The 21,035-nt window shown below is 37.0% G+C and overlaps 1 protein-coding gene across 5 annotated transcripts in view; it reads right to left on the minus strand.

Annotated features, from left to right (window-relative positions):
- The window catches only part of LOC133646972 (calcium-dependent secretion activator 2-like), a 269,411-nt gene that overhangs the window by 39,649 nt on the left and 208,727 nt on the right, over positions 1-21,035 (minus strand). For 3 of the 5 annotated variants that reach the window (XM_062042966.1, XM_062042964.1, XM_062042962.1), the window contains 3 exons: positions 14,098-14,253; positions 9,687-9,834; positions 3,400-3,417 (listed from right to left, as the gene is read on the minus strand). In XM_062042966.1, the coding sequence (XP_061898950.1) occupies positions 3,400-3,417; positions 9,687-9,834; positions 14,098-14,253 (322 nt within the window). The remainder of the gene's footprint in view (positions 1-3,399; positions 3,418-9,686; positions 9,835-14,097; positions 14,254-21,035) is intronic. The other 2 variants (XM_062042965.1, XM_062042963.1) reach the window with 1 other exon arrangement.

Below are 21,035 nucleotides of genomic sequence, written 5' to 3' on the forward strand. Positions count from 1 at the left end.
AAATCATAATAAAGTAAGAACAAACATGGGTAAAATACAACTACTTTCTTAGTATTTATTTTTATTTGATCAAATTCAAATGTTTTATTCATTTAAAAAAAAATCATAATAAAGTAAGAACAAACATGGGTAAACTACAACTACTTAATATTTAGTATTTTTTTTAATCTTATCAAATTGAAATGTTTTATTTATTAAAAAAAAAATCATAATAAAGTAAGAACAAACATGGGTAAAATACAACTACTTTCTTAGTATTTAGTATTTATTTCATCAAATTGAAATGTTTTATTTATTTAAAAAAAATCATAATAAAGTAAGAACAAACATGGGTAAAATACAACAACCTTCTCAGTATTTATTTTAATTTTATTAAATTTAAATGTTTTATTTATTTAAAAAAAATCATAATAAAGTAAGAACAAACATGGGTAAACTACAACTACTTAATATTTAGTATTTTTTTTAAATTTTATCAAATTTAAATGTTTTATTTATTTAAAAAAAATCTTAATAAAGTAAAAACAAACATGGGTAAAATACAACTACTTTCTTAGTATTTAGTATCTATTTAATCAAATTTAAATGTTTTATTTATTTTAAAAAAATCATTATAAAGTAAGAACAAACATGGGTAAAATACAACAACCTTCTTAGTATTTATTTTTATTTCATCAAATTTAAATGTTTTATTTATTTAAAAAAAATCATAATAAAGTAAGAACAAACATGGGTAAACTACAACTACTTAATATTTTTTTAATTTTATCAAATTTAAATGTTTTATTTATTTAAAAAAAATCATAATAAAGTAAGAGCAAACATGGGTAAAATACAACTACTTTCTTAGTATTTAGTATCTATTTAATCAAATTTAAATGTTTTATTTATTTTTAAAAAATCATAATAAAGTAAGAACAAACATGGGTAAAATACAACTACTTAGTATTTATTTTTATTTGATCACATTTAAATGTTTTATTAATTTAAAAAAAATACATAATACAGTAAGAACAAACACTATGGGTAAAATATTGAAATAATTAATAATATATATGTAATAATAATTGAAATAATTAATAATATATAATAAATAATAATTTGAAAAAAAACAAAAACATTTATTTTTCACTAAAAAAGGGTTTGGTGAATGCGCATATGAAACTGGTGGGGTTCGGTACCTCCAACAAGATTAAGAACCACTGGACTAGACGTATAAGATTTCATGGGATTTAGCGATTAGGAGTGACAGATTGTTTGGTAAACGTATAGCATGTTCTATATGTTATAGTTATTTGAATGACTCTTACCATAATATGTTACGTTAACATACCAGGCACGTTCTCAGTTGGTTATTTATGCCTCATATAACGTACACTTATTCAGCCTGTTGTTCACTATTCTTTATTTATTTGAAATTGCCTTTCAAATGTCTATTCTTGGTGTTGGCTTTTATCAAATAAATTTCCCCAAAAAATGCGACTTATACTCCAGTGTGACTTATATATGTTTTTTTCCTTCTTTATTATGCATTTTCGGCCGGAGCGACTTATACTCCGAAAAATACGGTAGTCATTTGTTTTTGCCACTTTCTCTTTTATTTATTTTACTCCGTAGTTCTCGCTTTTACGCCTCCGCAATAAAATGATATCCAAATACATATCGCCATACACATATCCATAAAAAAATGCCTTCGCTAAAACGTTCGTTTTTTTTAAAGTTGACATCAAACGCATAAGAGCCAGCGAGTATTTTTGAAAATAAATATTTGGAGCGTCAGACTTAAAACAATATGACAGGTTCATATCGCGTTATTGTCACCATAATCACCGACGTCCCACTGGGGTTGTGAGTTTTTCCTTGCCCTTATGTGGGCTCTGTACCGAGGATGTCGTTGTGGCTTGTGCAGCCCTTTGAGACACTTGTGATTTAGGGCTATATAAATAAACATTGATTGATTGATTGATAATTATCATCTTCATCACGCTATGGAATCGATAGCTACCGTTAATTCCAGGCTATAAGCCGCTACTTTTTTCCCACGCTTTGCACCCTGCGGCATATAAAACCGTGCGGCTCATTTATGGAATTTTCCCCGCTGACCGCCATTATAAAAGTAGTTTTTATTAAACACATGCAAAGACACTGAAAAAGGCGTGTTATTGTTTGTCCTAAGGTGACATCTTTTGGCTACAGGGTCCTTCTGTTGCGAGCTTTCAACCGGAAGTAGAAGTGCCGTGCCGTATTATAGCCGTCCATAGCATTTCTACTCGTATGGAGTCTTCATTCATCACTCCAAGCAGCGTTTGTAAGTTTTACAATATAACTAAAACAATTCATACTTACTAAACCGTCCCATGTGTGATGTCTGTAGGAGTGTTTTCATGCATAATTGTACGTGCTATCATAATGTAATCGAGCTATTAGCATTAGCTAATATGCTTTTTTTCATACGCTTTATCAAACGGTGCAGCTAATTTATGGATTTTTCTTCGCTGACGGCCATAATGCAAATAGGTTAAAAACAAAAAAAAACAAAGGGACTAAAAAGGTGTGCTATTGGACGAGTTCACTCACTACAAGTGCTGCAATGTAGTTGCATTGAGAGCTTTCAACTGGAAGTAGAAGTGCCGTTCAGTTTTCTAGCCGTCCATAGCGTTTCTACTCGTGTGGATTCTTCATTCATCGCTCCAAGCAACGTTTGTAAGTTTTACAATATAACTAAAACAACTCTTACTTACTAAACCGTGCCATGTCTGATGTCTGTAGGAGTGTTTTCATGCATATTTGTACGTGCTATCATGATGTAATCGCGCTATTAGCATGAGCTAATATGCTAACTCGTTTATGAGTGTCTGTGTTGGTATCATTACCTTACAATGACATTCTTTTTGTACTGTTTCAGTTTAGTAAATTCACCAAAAAGTCACCTAAAGTTATCGAGTCTGTTTAGCTGATTGGAGAGCTAGCTTGCACAGTTTGTGGGTCCATGACGATGACTTCTGTTTTGTTTGATCAGCCGTTTTACTGCCGTGTTACAGACAACGTTTGAAAACAATTAAGGTATGTAAGTAAACATTTCTGTGTAAATAACTCATTCCACAACATATATACCTGCGGCTTATAGTCCTGTGCGGCTAATATATGGAATTTTTTATTTTTTAATATATTTAGTGGGTGTGGCTCTATCGTCTTATTTTCCCGCCTGGTTAATAACGCTTAAAAAAACAAAACAAGTTTCGGTACCCATCCCTTTTCCAGACACTCGAAAATACGAAGCCGAAAAACATTTTTTGGAGAACGAAGATAGTTTGACATAAATGATGAATGACGATTGAAATGACGGGTGTTGTTGGCAAGTGGGGGTTGATGTTTGCGGAGACGTTAAAAACAACTCACCCATTGTTTGTCTGTCTGCTGGTCGGTGACGTGCAGCACCACACAAGGACGTGGACATGAGGACACAGGAAGACACGTTACAGATCACCTTCGTGTACAAAGACACACTTAATAGTAGAATCAATACTTTTTTGATAACATTGGATGCCAGTTCTATGTTGAACTACATTCCTCCATAGAATAGATAAACAGCTCTGATAAATGTCTATATTACTTCAAAGAAAACTGGTTTTGTTGAATAAAATTCTATCCAAACATTTAATAATAATAATAATAATATATTGTATTTGTAAAAAGCACTTTACATTGAGTAAACAACCTCAAAGTGCTACAGTGTATTAAAAAAAATAATAATATAAAGATAATAAAAAATAAATAAAAATAAAAACTAGAACAGCCAAATAGCTAAAACTAGTATGCCTATATCTAAACAAAGGCTTTTTTTTTAAAAAGAAGGATTTTTAGGCTTTTTTAAAAAGCATCCACAGTCTGTGGTGCCCTCAGGTGGTCAGGGAGAGCGTTCCACAGACTGGGACTCTGTGAAAGTCAAATAAGGCAACAAGAGAAGTATCCAACACTTCTCTTCAGCGACGAATGCAACACCTCCGATTTTCTTCTTGAAGTACGACGACACTGCAGTTGTGTCGGTCACAGGGTCTTAAAATGACACACACGCTAGTTTTGCAACCGTTCACTTCAGGGCCACTTAGCATGCTAACTGTTAGCATGCTAACATTCAAACTTTTTTTTTTTTTTTTTGCCAATTTGACAAACATACACCTTATAGAACTTGATAGTTGACACCTGCTAACTGTTAATGTGCTAACATTAGCGTGCTAACCTTTTTAGCTAATTTTGCAACTGGTCACCTCAGAGCCATAAAACGTGTTACTTGACGCTAGTTAACTGTTAGCATGCTGAATGCTAACTTTATAGCACTAACCTTTTACCTGAATTTGCAGTACACCTGACAGTCATATTACATGGTACTTGACACATGTTAAATGAGCATTAGAATGCTAACCGTTTTAGCTAATTTTGCTAAAATGTTCACTTCAGGGTCCTATAACTTGGTAATTGACACATGCTAACTTTTAGAATGCTAAAGTTATCATCATAGCATGTTGACATTAGCGTTCAAACTCTCTTAGCCAATTTTACAGCTGTGAACCTCAGAGTCATATCACTTGGTCGTTGACAAACGTTAACTGTGAGCATGTTAAATGCTAACAATAGCATGCTAACTTCTTTGCCAAGTTCGTAGTCGTACATCTCAGAGTCTTATAGCTTTTTTTTGACATATGTTAACTGTTAACATTAGCATGCTAACTTTTTCAACTAATTTCGCAGCCGTACACCTCAGAGTCATATAACTTGGTACTTGACACATGCAAACTGTTAGCATGGCAACATTAGCTTGTTAGCATGCTAACTTTATTTTTTTTGCTAATTTGGCAGTGGTACACTTTAAGGTCATATAACTTGGTCGTTGACAAACGTTAACTGTGAGCATGTTAAATGCTAACATTAGCATGCTAACTTCGTAGCCGTGCACCTCAGAGTCTTATAGCTTTTTTTGACATATGTTAACTGTTAACATTAGCATACTAACTTTTTCAACTAATTTCGCAGCCGTACACCTCAGAGTCATATAACTTGGTACTTGACACATGCAAACTGTTAGCATGGCAACATTAGCTTGTTAGCATGCTAACTTTATTTTTTTTGCTAATTTGGCAGTGGTACACTTTAAGGTCATATAACTTGGTCGTTGACAAACGTTAACTGTGAGCATGTTAAATGCTAACATTAGCATGCTAACTTCGTAGCCGTGCACTTCAGAGTCTTATAGCTTTGTTTTTGACATATGTTAACTGTTAACATTAGCATGCTAACTTTTTCAACTGATTTTGCAGCCGTACACCTCAGAGTCATACAACTTGGTACTTGACACATGCCAACTGTTAGCATGGCAACATTAGCTTGTTAGCATGCTAACTTTTTTTTTTTTTTTTACAGCCGTACACAGATTCATATAACTTGGTAGTTAACCCATGCTAATGTTAGCAAGCTAACTTTTTCTAAAGTCAATCTGTACAGCAGATACAGATCATCAACATCAACAATATGATTTGTCTGAGTGGCTGGACAGCTTTAAAAAAAAAAAAAAAAAAAAAAAAAAAAAGATTTAATTTTTTTTAATTTTTTTTAATGTTTTTGAATTAAGAATCGCGATACAATTGAAGACCCGATTTTTCCGACACCCCTACAAAACACTGACACGCTGCAGGACACTTCATTAGGTACACTATCTAATAGGGGTGCTAGAAAAAAAATATCCATTCACAACCGAATCACTCTTCTAATTCATTCCAATTCAGAATTCACCATTTTCTAGATTCAATTCTTACATTTTCAAAAGGTTTTGTTGTCATTTTCAAACCAAATATTACATTGCTTGAATCGGTTTGAATCGAGCATCGATTCCGAATCGAATCGTCACCCCAAGAATCGGAATCCAATTCAATGATTGTAAGATTCCCAAATCCTCATATTTAACGAGATGCAACACAATTATGATCGTTCACTCAATCAATATCCATCAGGAAATGAATTATTATCCACAATAATGGATTCACATCAACAAGGGTGAGTGTCCCTTACTCAGCATACTTACATACTCCATAGAATCATTTGATTAAAGTACAGTGTTTTATTTTCCTATATGCCAACACAGTGTTACTGTTCAAACTGTGGCCAAAAATATGAAATATATTTGTTAAATAAATCCTCTGCCTTGTTTTTAATGAATACCTAGGCCTACTACGCTACTGCGTTTTAATGTTGGCTCATTATGGCGGTACTTGGAGAGACAGATGTTTTCTGAGGTGGTACTTGGTGAAGAAAGGTTGAGAACCACGGATTCTTTATTTCATGCAGGGGCGTCCAAAGCGTCCAAAGGGGGATATTTGCGGCCCGGAGCTAATTTTTTTTGAGGGAGGTATAGCTCGGTTGGTATAGTGGCCGTGCCAGCAACTTGAGGGTTCCAGGTTCGATCCCCGCTTCCGCCATCCTAGTCAAAGACACTTTACCCACCTGCTCCCAGTGCCACCCACGCTGGTTTAAATGTAACTTAGATATTGGGTTTCACTATGTAAAAGTGCTTTGAGTCACTAGAGAAAAGCGCTATATAAGATATAATTCACTCCTTTTCATTCATAATTTACTTAAATGTTTTGTGGATTGTTTTGTTTTTCATGAATGAAATTAATAAAATAACTGAACTTCACATCAACGGGTCATCTAAAAACATTTTTAGCTTAACCTATTGTTACTATAACAATCTACAAGGTTAATGTAGGTTGCTTCTCTTTCTTCCCCTCCATTTTTCTGCATTCTTTCGTATCTCAAGTTATCATTACGTATTTGTATTGTTGCATTTGAAGAATTGTATTGCTGATAATAAAGGTAAAGTGTTGGTATTGTTTATTATCAATAGCACTACTTCTATTGGTATTCATATTGCTCCATTTTTAGTGTAATAATGCTCATGATCATTTCTGTATTATTTTTTATTTTCGCTAACTGCTTATTTGCTATTATTTTTACCATCATATTTTTACATGTCGTATTTGCTGATGTTGCTCTGTTGTTGTTGTTGTTGTCTCTCTGTCTAATCCCCCTCTTGTCCCCACAATTCCCCCCTCTGTCTTCCTTTTTTTCCTCTTTCTATCCCCTCCTGCTCCGGCCCGGCTGCACCAAATGATAATATAAATAAATTTAATAAAGTGAAAATACAAATAAGTCAACAAGAGAAGTATCCTACACTTCTCTTTTGTAAAGTAAATCTGAACAGCCGATATGGGCATCTACATCAACTATATGATTTGCCTGAGAAGCTGGGCAGGACATAAAAAAAATAAATATAAAAACATTTTTTTGGAGAAAATATCGCATATTTTGTGTTTTTGCCATAAAAAAACGGGTTTTCTTGTACAAAAAGTGCATAAGACACAAAAATATGAAGAAATACACAAAGAACAACGTAAATATTCATAACATGACTGCAGATATGCTAAAAAATGACTTCTGTTGTCCACTGCATGACATAATATTTATGAGCAAACATGTATTGTGGTATTGAATTTTGTTCAGTTATTCCTAATGGCGTACAGCGTGCTGGTGGCGCCTGGAGGGGGGGGGGAAGGGGGTGATGTGTTGTGATTGGCTGTCACTGGCGTCAAGGCCGCCGCCTCACGCTCGCCTGCCGGCCAATCAAGCGGCGGCGTGCTCGGAAGAAAGGCGAAGGCTTTTCGCGGCTGACGTTCCACTTTGACCCGTCGGCTTTTAGCGGCGCTCCTTCGGGGGGGGAAAACTCGTCTTGACTTTCAAAACGGTCAAAGAATTAAGGAATTATTTCTCTTCACGTGTACGGTAAAAAAATAAAATAAAATACAATCTGAGCACATGACAGTAATGTCAAAAAAATAAGAACTTTTTAAAGTTAGGTCAAAAAACAAACATTGCAACCTCCAAAGTGGGACAATTTGGAGTTTATCTGCCTCAAAAGTCAAACCAAAGTTGGAGTTATGACATCATTTCCTCACAGTTTATTCTGCATATTCAATATATACATATATAATAATTCAGAATTTAGTACTCAGTGAAAAAATTGTATTAGTTATTTAGAAGTTTTTTTTAATGCTGCTGCAACTCGTGATGGATAAATGAGGCCTCGGTGAGTATGTGGCACACTCACTAGCTGTATTGACACTGTATCGCTGTTCCCTAATGGCGCCATCTGCTGGATTAAAAAAAAAGTCCCTACATCTAAAATCATAGTTAGAAACTATAATCGCCAAAGGTATATGAAACGCCATAAATAAACGTTCATTATTTGGCACTTTGAGATCAAAATTAGCCCACATTTTGGAGTTTTTCCTTTCCCTTCGTTCCATTCACTGCACATGGATAACGGCAACGAATGCAACTCCTCCGATTTTCTTCTTGAAGTACAAGGACACTGCAGTCGTGTCGGTCACATGGTCTTAAAGTGACACACACGCTAACATTTGAGCTAATTTTGCAACCGTTCACTTCAAGGTCATATCACTTGGTACTGGAGACATGCTAACTGTTAGCATGCTAACATTAACATTTAAACTTTTTTAGCCAATTTTACAAACATACTCCTTACATAACTTGGTAGTTGACACCTGCTAACTGTTAACCTGCTAAAATTAGCGTGCTAACCTTTTTAGCCACTTTTGCAACTGTTCACCTCAGAGCCATAAAACGCGTTACTTGACGCTAGTTAACTGTTAGCATGCTAAATGCTAACATTACAGCACTAACCTTTTAGCCGATTTTGCAATACACCTGAGAGTCATATTACGTGGTACTTGATGCACGTTAAATGAGCGTTAGAATGCTAACCATTTTAGCAAATTTTGGTCCTATAACTTGGTACTTGACACATGCTAACTTTTAGAATGCTAAAGTTATCATAATAGCATGCTGACAATAGCGTCCTAACTTTCTTAGCCAATTTTACAGCTGTGAACCTCAGAGTCATATCACTTGGACGTTGACAAATGTTAACTGTTAACATGTTAAATGCTAACAATAGCATGCTAACTTCTTTGCTAAGTTCGTAGTCGTACACCTCAGAGTCTTATAGCTTTTTTTGGTTGACATACGTTAACTGTTAACATTAGCATGCTAACTTGTTCAACTATTTTTGCAGCCGTACACCTCAGAGTCATACAACTTGGTACTTGACACATGCTAACTGTTAGCATGGCAACATTAGCTTGTTAGCATGCTAACTTTTTTTTACAGCCGTACACAGATTCATATAACTTGGTAGTTAACCCATGCTAACGTTAGCATGCTAACTTTTTTTTTACAGCCGTACACAGATTCATATAACTTGGTACTTGACACATGCAAACTGTTAGCATGGCAACATTAGCTTGTTAGCATGCTAACTTTATTTTTTTTGCTAATTTGGCAGTGGTACACCTTAAGGTCATATAACTTGGTACTTGACACACGCCAACCGTTAGCGCGGCAACATTAGCTTGTTAGCATGCCAACAATTTTTGTGCTAATTTTACAGTTGTACACCTTAGGGTCATATGGTCACTTGGTGCTTGACAAATGCTAATTGTTAGCGTATACTGTTACTATTTTATCTAATTTTAACTAACTTGGTACTTGACATGTAAACTGTTAGCTTACCAAAATTAGCATGTGAGCGATAACGTCGTGGTGTGTGCGCGTACCTCCTGTCCAGTGTCCAGCACACAGAGGGTGGAGCAGTGTCTCTTGGCGTCCATCAGCACGTTCAGCATGGTGCACACGCACAGCGCCACTCGGAAGTCCGTCGACTTGTTGGCTTTCTGCATTTTGGCGTCAAAAGCAGATTTTGTTCTGTGGGGCCAAAAAGAGGAAGAGAAAAGGTTCGGTGGTGAAGTCATGAAGATATGAAGTCATGAAGATATGAAATCAGGAAGTTATGAAGATAGGAAATCATGAAGATAGGAAGTCATGAAGTCATTAAGACATGAAGTCGTGAAGATATGAAGTTATGAAGATGAGAAGTCATGAAGATATGAAGTTATGAAGACATGAATTCATGAAGACATGAAGTCATGAAGTTATGAAGTCATGAAGATATGAAGTCATGAAGATATCAAGTTATGAAGTCATGAAGATATCAAGTTATGAAGTTATAAAGGTATATGAAGTCATGAAGATATGAAGTCATTAAGATTTGAAGATATGAAGTCATGAAGATATCAAGTTATGAAGTCATGAAGATATCAAGTTATAGGTATATGAAGTCATGAAGATATGACGTTATGAAGATATGAAGTCATGAAGATATCAAGTTATAGGTATATGAAGTCATGAAGATATGACGTTATGAAGATATGAAGTCATGAAGATATGAAGTCATGAAGAATGAAGATATGAAGTTATGAAGTCATGAAGATATGAAGTCATGAATATTTGAAGATATGAAGTCATGAAGAATGAAGATATGAAGTTATGAAGTCATGAAGTCATGAAGATATGAAGTCATGAAGATATGAAGTCATGAAGATATCAAGTTATGAAGTCATGAAGATATCAAGTTATGAAGGTATAAAGGTATATGAAGTCATGAAGATATGAAGTCATGAAGATATCAAGTTATGAAGTCATGAAGATATCAAGTTATAGGTATATGAAGTCATGAAGATATGAAGTTATGAAGTTATAGGTATATGAAGTCATGAAGATATGAAGTTATGAAGACATGAAGATATGAAGTTATGAAGATATGAAGATATGAAGTTATGAAGTCATGAAGATATGAAGTAATGAAGAATGAAGATATGAAGTTGTGAAGTCATGAAGATATGAAGTCATGAAGATATGAAGTTATGAAGTCATGAAGATATGAAGTCAGGAACATATGAAGAATGAAGATATGACGCTATGAAGTCATGAAGATATGAAGTCATGAAGTAATGAAATCATGAAGTAATGAAGTCATGAAGATTTGAAGTTATGAAGTCAGGAAGATTTGAAGTTATGAAGTCATGAAGATATGAAGTCATGAAAATTTGAAGATATGAAGTCATGAATATATGAAGTCATGAAGACTGAAGATATAAAGTCATGAAGATTTGAAGATATGAAGTCATGAAGATTTGAAGATATGAAGTCATGAAGATATCAAGTTATGAAGTCATGAAGATATCAAGTTATAGGTATATGAAGTCATGAAGATATCAAGTTATGAAGTTATAGGTATATGAAGTCATGAAGATATGAAGTTATGAAGACATGAAGATATGAAGTTATGAAGTCATGAAGATATGAAGTCATGAAGAATGAAGATATGAAGTTATGAAGTCATGAAGATATGAAGTCATGAAGATATGAAGTTATGAAGTCATGAAGATATGAAGTCAGGAAGATATGAAGAATGAAGATATGAAGCTATGAAGTCATGAAGATATGAAGTCATGAAGTAATGAAATCATGAAGTAATGAAGTCATGAAGATATGAAGTCATGAAGATTTGAAGTTATGAAGTCATGAAGATATGAAGTCAGGAAGATTTGAAGTTATGAAGTCATGAAGATATGAAGTCATGAAAATTTGAAGATATGAAGTCATGAATATATGAAGTCATGAAGACTGAAGATATGAAGTCATGAAGATATCAAGTTATGAAGATATGAAGTCATGAAGATATCAAGTTATGAAGTCATGAAAATTTGAAGATATGAAGTCATGAAGTCATGAAGATATCAAGTTATGAAGTTATAAAGGTATATGAAGTCATGAAGATATCAAGTTATGAAGATATGAAGTCATGAAGATATGAAGTTATGAAGTCATGAAGATTTGAAGTTATGAAGTCATGAAGATATCAAGTTATGAAGTCATGAAAATTTGAAGATATGAAGTCATGAAGTCATGAAGATATCAAGTTATGAAGTTATAAAGGTATATGAAGTCATGAAGATATCAAGTTATGAAGATATGAAGTCATGAAGATATGAAGTTATGAAGTCATGAAGATTTGAAGTTATGAAGTCATGAAGTCATGAAAATTTGAAGATATGAAGTCATGAATATATGAAGTCATGAAGACTGAAGATATGAAGTCATGAAGTCATGAAGATATCAAGTTATGAAGTTGTAAAGGTATATGAAGTCATGAAGATATCAAGTTATGAAGATATGAAGTCATGAAGATATGAAGTTATGAAGTCATGAAGATTTGAAGTTATGAAGTCATGAAGATATGAAGTCAGGAAGATTTGAAGTTATAAAGTCATGAAGATATGAAGTCATGAAAATTAGAAGATATGAAGTCATGAATATATGAAGTCATGAAGACTGAAGATATGAAGTTATGAAGTCATGAATATATGAAGTCATGAAGTTATGAAGTTATAAAGGTATATGAAGTCATGAAGATATCAAGTTATGAAGATATGAAGTCATGAAGATATGAAGTTATGAAGTCATGAAGATTTGAAGTTATGAAGTCATGAAGATATGAAGTCAGGAAGATTTGAAGTTATGAAGTCATGAAGATATGAAGTCATGAAAATTAGAAGATGTGAAGTCATGAATATATGAAGTCATGAAGACTGAAGATATGAAGTTATGAAGTCATGAATATATGAAGTCATGAAGTTATGAAGTTATGAAGGTATATGAAGTCATGAAGATATCAAGTTATGAAGATATGAAGTCATGAAGATATGAAGTCATGAAATTATGAAGTCATGAAGTTATGAAGACTGAAGATATGAAGTTATGAAGTCATGAAGATATCAAGTTATGAAGTTATAAAGGTATATGAAGTCATGAAGATATCAAGTTTTGAAGATATGAAGTCATGAAGATATGAAGTCATGAAATTATGAAGTCATGAAGTTAAGATATGAAGTCATGAAGTTATGAAGATATGAAGTCATGAAGAATGAAGATATGAAGTCATGAAGAATGAAGATATGAAGTTATGAAGTCATGAAGTTATGAAGATATGAAGTCATGAAGATATGAAGAATGAAGATATGAAGTCATGAATATATGAAGATATGAAGTCATGAAGTTATGAAGATATGAAGTCATGAAGATATGAAGAATTAAGATATGAAGAATTAAGATATGAAGTCATGAAGATATAATGTCATGAAGTAATGAAGTCATGAAGTAATGAAGTCATGAAGATTTGAAGAATTAAGATATGAAGTTATGAAGTCATGAAGATATGAAGTCATGAAGTAATGAAGTCATGAAGATATGAAGTCATGAAGATTTGAAGTTATGAAGTCATGAAGATATGAAGTCATGAAGATATGAAGTCATGAAGATTTGAAGTTATGAAGTCATGAAGATATGAAGTCATGAAGATATGAAGTCATGAAGTCATGAAGTAATGAAGTCATGAAGATATGAAGTCATGAAGATTTGAAGAATTAAGATATGAAGAATTAAGATATGAAGTTATGAAGTCATGAAGATATGAAGTCATGAAGTTATGAAGTCATGAAGAATGAAGATATGAAGTCATGAAGAATGAAGATATGAAGATATGAAGTTATGAAGTTATGAAGTCCTGAAGATATGAAGTCATGAAGTAATGAAGTCATGAAGATATGAAGTCATGAAGTCATGAAGATATGAAGTCATGAAGATATGAAGTCATGAAGATTTGAAGTTATGAAGTCATGAAGATATGAAGTCATGAAGATATGAAGTCATGAAGTCATGAAGTAATGAAGTCATGAAGATATGAAGTCATGAAGATTTGAAGAATTAAGATATGAAGAATTAAGATATGAAGTTATGAAGTCATGAAGATATGAAGTCATGAAGTTATGAAGATATGAAGATATGAAGTCATGAAGAATGAAGATATGAAGTCATGAAGAATGAAGATATGAAGATATGAAGTTATGAAGTCATGAAGTTATGAAGATATGAAGTCATGAAGATATGAAGAATTAAGATATGAAGAATGACGATATGAAGTCATGAAGAATGAAGATATGAAGATATGAAGATTTGAAGAATTAAGATATGAAGAATTAAGATATGAAGATATGAAGTTATGAAGTCATGAAAATATGAAGTTATGAAGTTATGAAGCCATGAAGCCATGAAGATGTGTGCAGTCACCTCCTGACGCAGGCCTCCATCATGTCGCTGGCCATCAGCTTGAGCCGCTGCTCCAGATGTTGAGCAAACTGCTCCTCAGGCCAGTGCAGGTCCACCACGAACATCTGCAGAGCGTTCAGCTTCCAGAACAGGTCGTCCGACGTGGCCGAGCCGTTGCTGCCATGGCGACCGTTTGCGACAACAAAGTGTCACCTTCAATCACACTTGTACTTGCACATCATACTTCCTGTCATGTGGCGTCTTTGAAGACATCAATCACACGTGTGCTATTTCACGCTCCAAACCCAACACAATGATGTCCACTACTAGTATTCATGTTGCAACACAAGAACATACATACATATTATTATTATTATTATTACATCTACTTCTGATTTTTTAGACTAACTCAACCATCAGCACATCAAAACTCATCATGAAGTACATCTTCTGATGATATGTAAGTATAGTATGATTTATGTAAGTACAGTATGATTGACAGTATGTAAGTACAGTATGTGTTTGTGTGTAAAGTACACCTTATATAAGTGGAGTATGATTGATGTTTATGTAAGTACAGTATACTTCACGTTTATGTACGTAGGACATATTCCATGTTTGGGTCTGACATTACTGTACATGCAGCATTCCAAACAACATGCTCGGCCCGGTGGTGCGTTCAAGGAGCTGGGACAGATGGACGCAGGTGACATCACAGACACGTCACAGACTAGCAAGTGTGCATCGGGGAGGGGGGGGGGGAGGGGGGGGGAGGGGGTCTCACTCTGCCTTTAAAAGACGACCGCGTCAACAAGTGGCGCAGGAAATAAAACGCTTTGGCCCGAGTCCGCCGTGCAATTACACGCCGGCCCCTCAAGTCTAATTAGTGTGCTCTTGTCCCCTGGGGGCCCGGGGAGGGGGGGGGGGGGGGGGGGGGGGGCACTTTTGTTCTCCCCTCCTTGACGACTTCACGCTAGCGCTAAGTGGAGCGGAGCACTGCGCTCCATGTTAGGGACAGACAGACTCTAGATCATCCACCCAACTAACTCCCCTTGGGGTCCCAACATGGCGAACCCAACCACACGTTAGCTTGGGTAACCATAGCGACCAAAGGAGGATCTCAGATTTTAACATCCTCAGGGGACAAATGGGTCTCATCTCGGAGAAGCTTTTGTCCTAAAGTCTCCACGTCCTAAAGTCTCGATGTTCTAAAATCTCGACGCCCTAAAGTCTCCATGTCCTAAAGTCTCCACATCCTAAAGTCTCAATGTTCTAAAGTCTCCACGTCCTTAAGTCTACACGTCCTAAAGTCTCCATGTCCTAAAGTCTCCACATCCTAAAGTCTCAATGTTCTAAAGTCTCCACGTCCTTAAGTCTACACGTCCTAAAGTCTCCATGTCCTAAAGTCTCCACATCCTAAAGTCTCCACTTCCTAAAGTCTCCATGTTCTAAAGTCTCCATGTTCTAAAGTCTCGATGCCCTAAAGTCTCCATGTCCTAAAGTCTCCACTTCCCAAAGTCTCCATGTTCTAAAGTCTCCATGTTCTAAAGTCTCGATGCCCTAAAGTCTCCATGTCCTAAAGTCTCCACGTCCTAAAACATCCATGTCCTAAAGTCTCCTTGTCCTAAAGTCTTCATGTCCTAAAGTCTCCATGTTCAAAAGTATCCACGTCCTAAAGTCTACATGTCCTAAAACCTTCATGTCCTAAAGTCTCCATGTCCTAAAACCTCCATGTCCTAATGGCTCCATGTCCTAAGTATTCATGTCCTAAAGTCTCCATGTCCTAAAGTCTCCACGTCCTAAAGTCTCCACGTCCTAAAGTCTCCATGTTCAAAAGTATCCACGTCCTAAAGTCTACATGTCCTAAAACCTTCATGTCCTAAAGTCTCCATGTCCTAAAACCTCCATGTCCTAATGGCTCCATGTCCTAAGTATTCATGTCCTAAAGTCTCCGTGTCCTAAAGTCTCCACGTCCTAAAGTCTCCATGTCCTAAAGTCTCCACGTCCTAAAGTCTCCATGTCCTAAAACATCCATGTCCTAATGGCTCCATGTCCTAAAGTCTTCCTGTTCTAATGTCTTCCTGTCCTTAAGTCTCCTTGTTCTAATGTCTCAATGTCCTAAAGTCTTCATGTCCTAAAGTCTCCATGTTCAAAAGAATCCACGTCCTAAAGTCTACATGTCCTAAAACCTTCATGTCCTAAAGTCTCCATGTCCTAAAACCTCCATGTCCTAAGTATTCATGTCCTAAAGTCTCCGAGTCCTAAAGTCTCCGAGTCCTAAAGTCTCCACGTCCTAAAGTCTTCATGTTCTATTGTCTCCATGTCCTAAAGTCTCCACGTCCTAAAGTCTCCATGTCCTAAAACATCCATGTCCTAAAGTCTCCATGTCCTAAAGTCTCCATGTCCTAAAACATCCATGTCCTAATGGCTCCATGTCCTAAAGTCTCCATGTCCTAAAGTCTTCCTGTTCTAATGTCTTCCTGTCCTTAAGTCGCCTTGTTCTAATGTCTCCTTGTTCTAATGTCTCAATGTCCTAAAGTCTCCATGTCCTAAAGTCTCCATGTCTTAAACCTCCATGTTCTAAAGTCTCTATGCCATAAAGTCTGCATGCCATAAAGTCACTGTGTCTTAGTCTCTGTATCTTAAAGTCTCCATGTCCTAAAGTCTCCATATTCTAATGTCTCCATGTTCTCAAGTCTCCATGCCATAAAGTCTCTGTGTCTTAGTCTGTGTCTTAGTCTCTGTGTCCTAAAGTCTCAGTGTCCTAAAGTTGTCATGTCCTTAAGTCTTAATGTCCTAAAGTCTTTAATGTCCTAAAGTCTTAATGTTCTAAAGTCTCCATGTCCTAATGCATTCATGTCCTAAAGTCTTCATGTCCTAAAGTCTCCATGTCCTAAAGACTCCATGTCCTAAAGTCTCCATGTCCTAAAGTCTCCATGTCTTAAATTCTCCATGCCCTTAAGTCTCCATGTCCTAAATTCTTCATGTCCTAAAGTCTTCATGTTCTAAAGTATTCATGTCCTAATGTCTTAAAGTCTCCATGTCCTAAAGTCTTGTTAACACCAAGACATGAAGTGTACCTGAAGTGGACACGAGGACAGAACTTTTGTTTGGACCACCTGGGCAAGGAATGTCAGCTAGTAACGACTCTCAAGCAGTGGAGATTTGTGGAGGTGTGTTTTAAGTCCACATATGTGTTACACATGTTCAACACCAGGGTTTGCGTGTTGGACACTGACATGGACAGGATCATGGACAAAGTCAACGAGGGTCAATACAAGGGTTTGCGTGTTGGACACTGACATGGACAGGATCATGGACAAAGTCAACAAGGGTCAGTACCAGGGTTTGCGTGTTGGACACTGACATGGACAGGATCATGGACAATGTCAACAAGGGTCAGTACCAGGGTTTGCGTGTTGGACACTGACATGGACAGGATCATGGACAAAGTCAACGAGGGTCAGTACCAGGGTTTGCGTGTTGGACACTGACATGGACAGGATCATGGACAAAGTCAACGAGGGTCAGCACCAGGGTTTGCGTGTTGGACACTGACATGGACAGGATCATGGACAATGTCAACAAGGGTCAGTACCAGGGTTTGCGTGTTGGACACTGACATGGACAGGATCATGGACAAAGTCAACAAGGGTCAGTACCAGGGTTTGTGTGTTGGACACTGACATGGACAGGATCATGGACAAAGTCAACGAGGGTCAGTACCAGGTTTTGCGTGATGGACATTGACATGAACAGGATCGTGGACAAAGCGTGATGGACATTGACGTGAACAGGATCGTGGACAAAGTCAACAAGGGTCAGCACCAGGTTTTGCGTGATGGACATTGACATGAACAGGATCATGGACAAAGTCAACGAGGGTCAGTACCAGGGTTTGTGTGTTGGACACTGACATGGACAGGATCATGGACAAAGTCAACGAGGGTCAGTACCAGGGTTTGCGTGCTGGACATTGACATGGACAGGATCATGGAAAAAGTCAACGAGGGTCAGCACCAGGGTTTGCGTGATGGAAACTGACATGGACAGGATCATGGACAAAGTCAACGAGGGTCAGCACCAGGGTTTGCGTGTTGGACACTGACATGGACAGGATCATGGACAAAGTCAACGAGGGTCAGTACCAGGTTTTGTGTGATGGACATTGACATGGACAGGATCATGGACAAAGTCAACGAGGGTCAGTACCAGGTTTTGCGTGATGGACATTGACATGAACAGGATCGTGGACAAAGCGTGATGGACATTGACATGAACAGGATCGTGGACAAAGTCAACAAGGGTCAGTACCAGGTTTTGCGTGATGGACACTGACATGGACAGGATCATGGACAAAGTCAACGAGGGTCAGTACCAGGTTTTGCGTGATGGACATTGACATGAACAGGATCGTGGACAAAGCGTGATGGACATTGACATGAACAGGATCGTGGACAAAGTCAACAAGGGTCAGTACCAGGTTTTGCGTGATGGACATTGACATGGACAGGATCATGGACAAAGTCAACAAGGGTCAGTACCGGGGTTTGCGTGTTGGACACTGACATGGACAGGATCATGGACAAAGTCAACGAGGGTCAGTACCAGGTTTTGCGTGATGGACATTGACATGGACAGGATCGTGGACAAAGTCAACGAGGGTCAGTACCAGGTTTTGCGTGATGGACATTGACATGGACAGGATCGTGGACAAAGTCAACGAGGGTCAGCACCAGGATTTTAGAGAGTCAACAAGATTTTGTCAAACACAGCGTAAACGGCAAGGATTTGGATGTGGATGAGACAAGGATGCAGTCATGGACAGGTTGGACAGCAGGGTCAAGGAAACGTGTCCACGTGGACAGGAAGTGAGAGGACAAACAGTCAAATGTCTTGGACTGATGTCCACTTTAAGCACAAACGTCAAGCCGGGAAGTTACGATAAACATGCAAAGAGACACAAGCGCAGCGGCGAGGTCTTCATGCTTACCTGAGCCCACCTAGACTTGAGAGACAGACGGGTCCTTTACGTCAGACCACTTTAATGTCAAAAAACAGACAAGCGCTGCTACAACTTAAAAAGACAAATTGTCTTATGTTGTCCTTGTAGTTTTTATTTTTTTTATTTTTTACGTCTAAGTTTATGACATGTCTATCATTGTTAGCACCTTCTCTACACCATGGAGTCCCCCTGCCAGGTCCCATGCCCTAAAGTTTTCATGCCTCAAGGTCTTCGTCTTGAAGTCCTGAAGTATTGATGTCCTAAAGTCTCCATACCCTAAAGTATCCCTGTCCTAAAGTCTTCATGTCCTAAAGTATCCCTGTCCTAAAGTATCCATGTCCTAATGTCCCTAAAGTCTTCATTTATCTGAAGTCTTCATCTCCTAAAGTATTGATGTCCCAAAGTCTTCAATTCTCGGAAGTCTTCATGTCTCTGTGTCCTAAAGTCTTAATTTCTCTGAAAAAAGTATGTCTTAAAGTCTCCATGCCCTAAAGTCTTTATGCCCTAAAGTCTCCATGTTCTAAAGTCTCCATGTCCTAAAGTCTCAATGCCCTAAAGTCTTCATGTTCTAAAGTCTCCGTGCCCTAATGTCTTCATGTCCTAAAGTCTCCATGCCCTAAAGTCTTCATGTCCTGTCTCCATGTCCTGAAGTCTCCATGCCCTAAATTCTCCATGCCCTAAAGTCTCCATGCCCTAAAGTCTCTATGTCCTAAAGCCTCCATGCTCTAGAGTCTTTACGTCCTAAAGTCTCCATGCCTTAAAGTATTCATGCCCTAAAGTCTTCATGTCCTTAAGTCTTCATTTATCTGAAGTCTTCATGTCCTAAAGTATTGATGTCATCCTAAAGTACTGATGTCCTAAAGTCTTCATTTCTCAGAAGTCTTCATGTCTTAAAGTCTTAATTTCTCTGAAAACATCATGTCTTAAAGTCTCCATGTCCTAAAGTCTCCATGCCCTAAAGTCTCCATGCCCTAAAGTCTCCAAGTCCTAAAGTCTCCATGCTCTAGAGTCTTTATGTCCCAAAGTCTCCATGTCCTAAAGTCTCCATGTTCTAAAGTCTCCATGTTCTAAAGTCTCCATGTTCTAAAGTCTCCATGCCCTAAAGTCTTCATGTCCTAAAGTCTCCATGCCCTAAAGTCTTCATGTCTCTGTGTCCTAAAGTCTTAATTTCTCTGAAAAAATCATGTATTAAAGTTTACATGTCCTAAACTCTCCATGTCCCGAAGTCTTCATGTCCTAAAGTCTCCATGTCCTAAAGTCTCCATATCTTAAAGTCTCCATGTCCTAAAGTTTCATGCCCTAAAGTCTTCATGTCCTAAACTTTACATTTCTTAAAGTCTTCATGTCCCAAAATATCCATGCCCCAAAGTCTCCATGTCCTAAAGTCTCCATGTCCTAAACTTTCCATTTCCTAAAGTCTTCATGTACTAAAATCTCCATGGCCTTAAGTCTCCATGGCCTAAAGTAGTCATGTTCTAAACTTTACATTTCTTAGTCTTCATGTCCTAAAATCTCCATGTCCTAAACTCTCCATGTCTCGAAGTCTTCATGTCCTAAAGTCTCCATGTCCTGAAGTCTCCATGTCCTAAAGTCTCCATGTCCTAAAGTCTCCATGTCCTAAAGTCTCCATGTCCTAAAGTCTCCATGTCCTAAAGTTTCCATGCCCTAAAGTCTTCATGTCCTAAACTTTACATTTCTTAAAGTCTTCATGTCCTAAAATATCCATGCCCCAAAGTCTCCATGTCCTAAAGTCTCCATGTCCTAAACTTTCCATTTCCTAAAGTCTTCATGTACTAAAATCTCCATGGCCTTAAGTCTCCATGGCCTAAAGTAGTCATGTTCTAAACTTTACATTTCTTAGTCCTCATGTCCTAAACTCTCCATGTCCCGAAGTCTTCATGTCCTAAAGTCTCCATGTCCTGAAGTCTCCATGTCCTAAAGTCTCCATGTCCTA

This window comes from Entelurus aequoreus, linkage group LG03 (genome assembly GCF_033978785.1).
Source record: "Entelurus aequoreus isolate RoL-2023_Sb linkage group LG03, RoL_Eaeq_v1.1, whole genome shotgun sequence".
In the NCBI taxonomy this organism is placed as follows: domain Eukaryota; kingdom Metazoa; phylum Chordata; class Actinopteri; order Syngnathiformes; family Syngnathidae; genus Entelurus; species Entelurus aequoreus.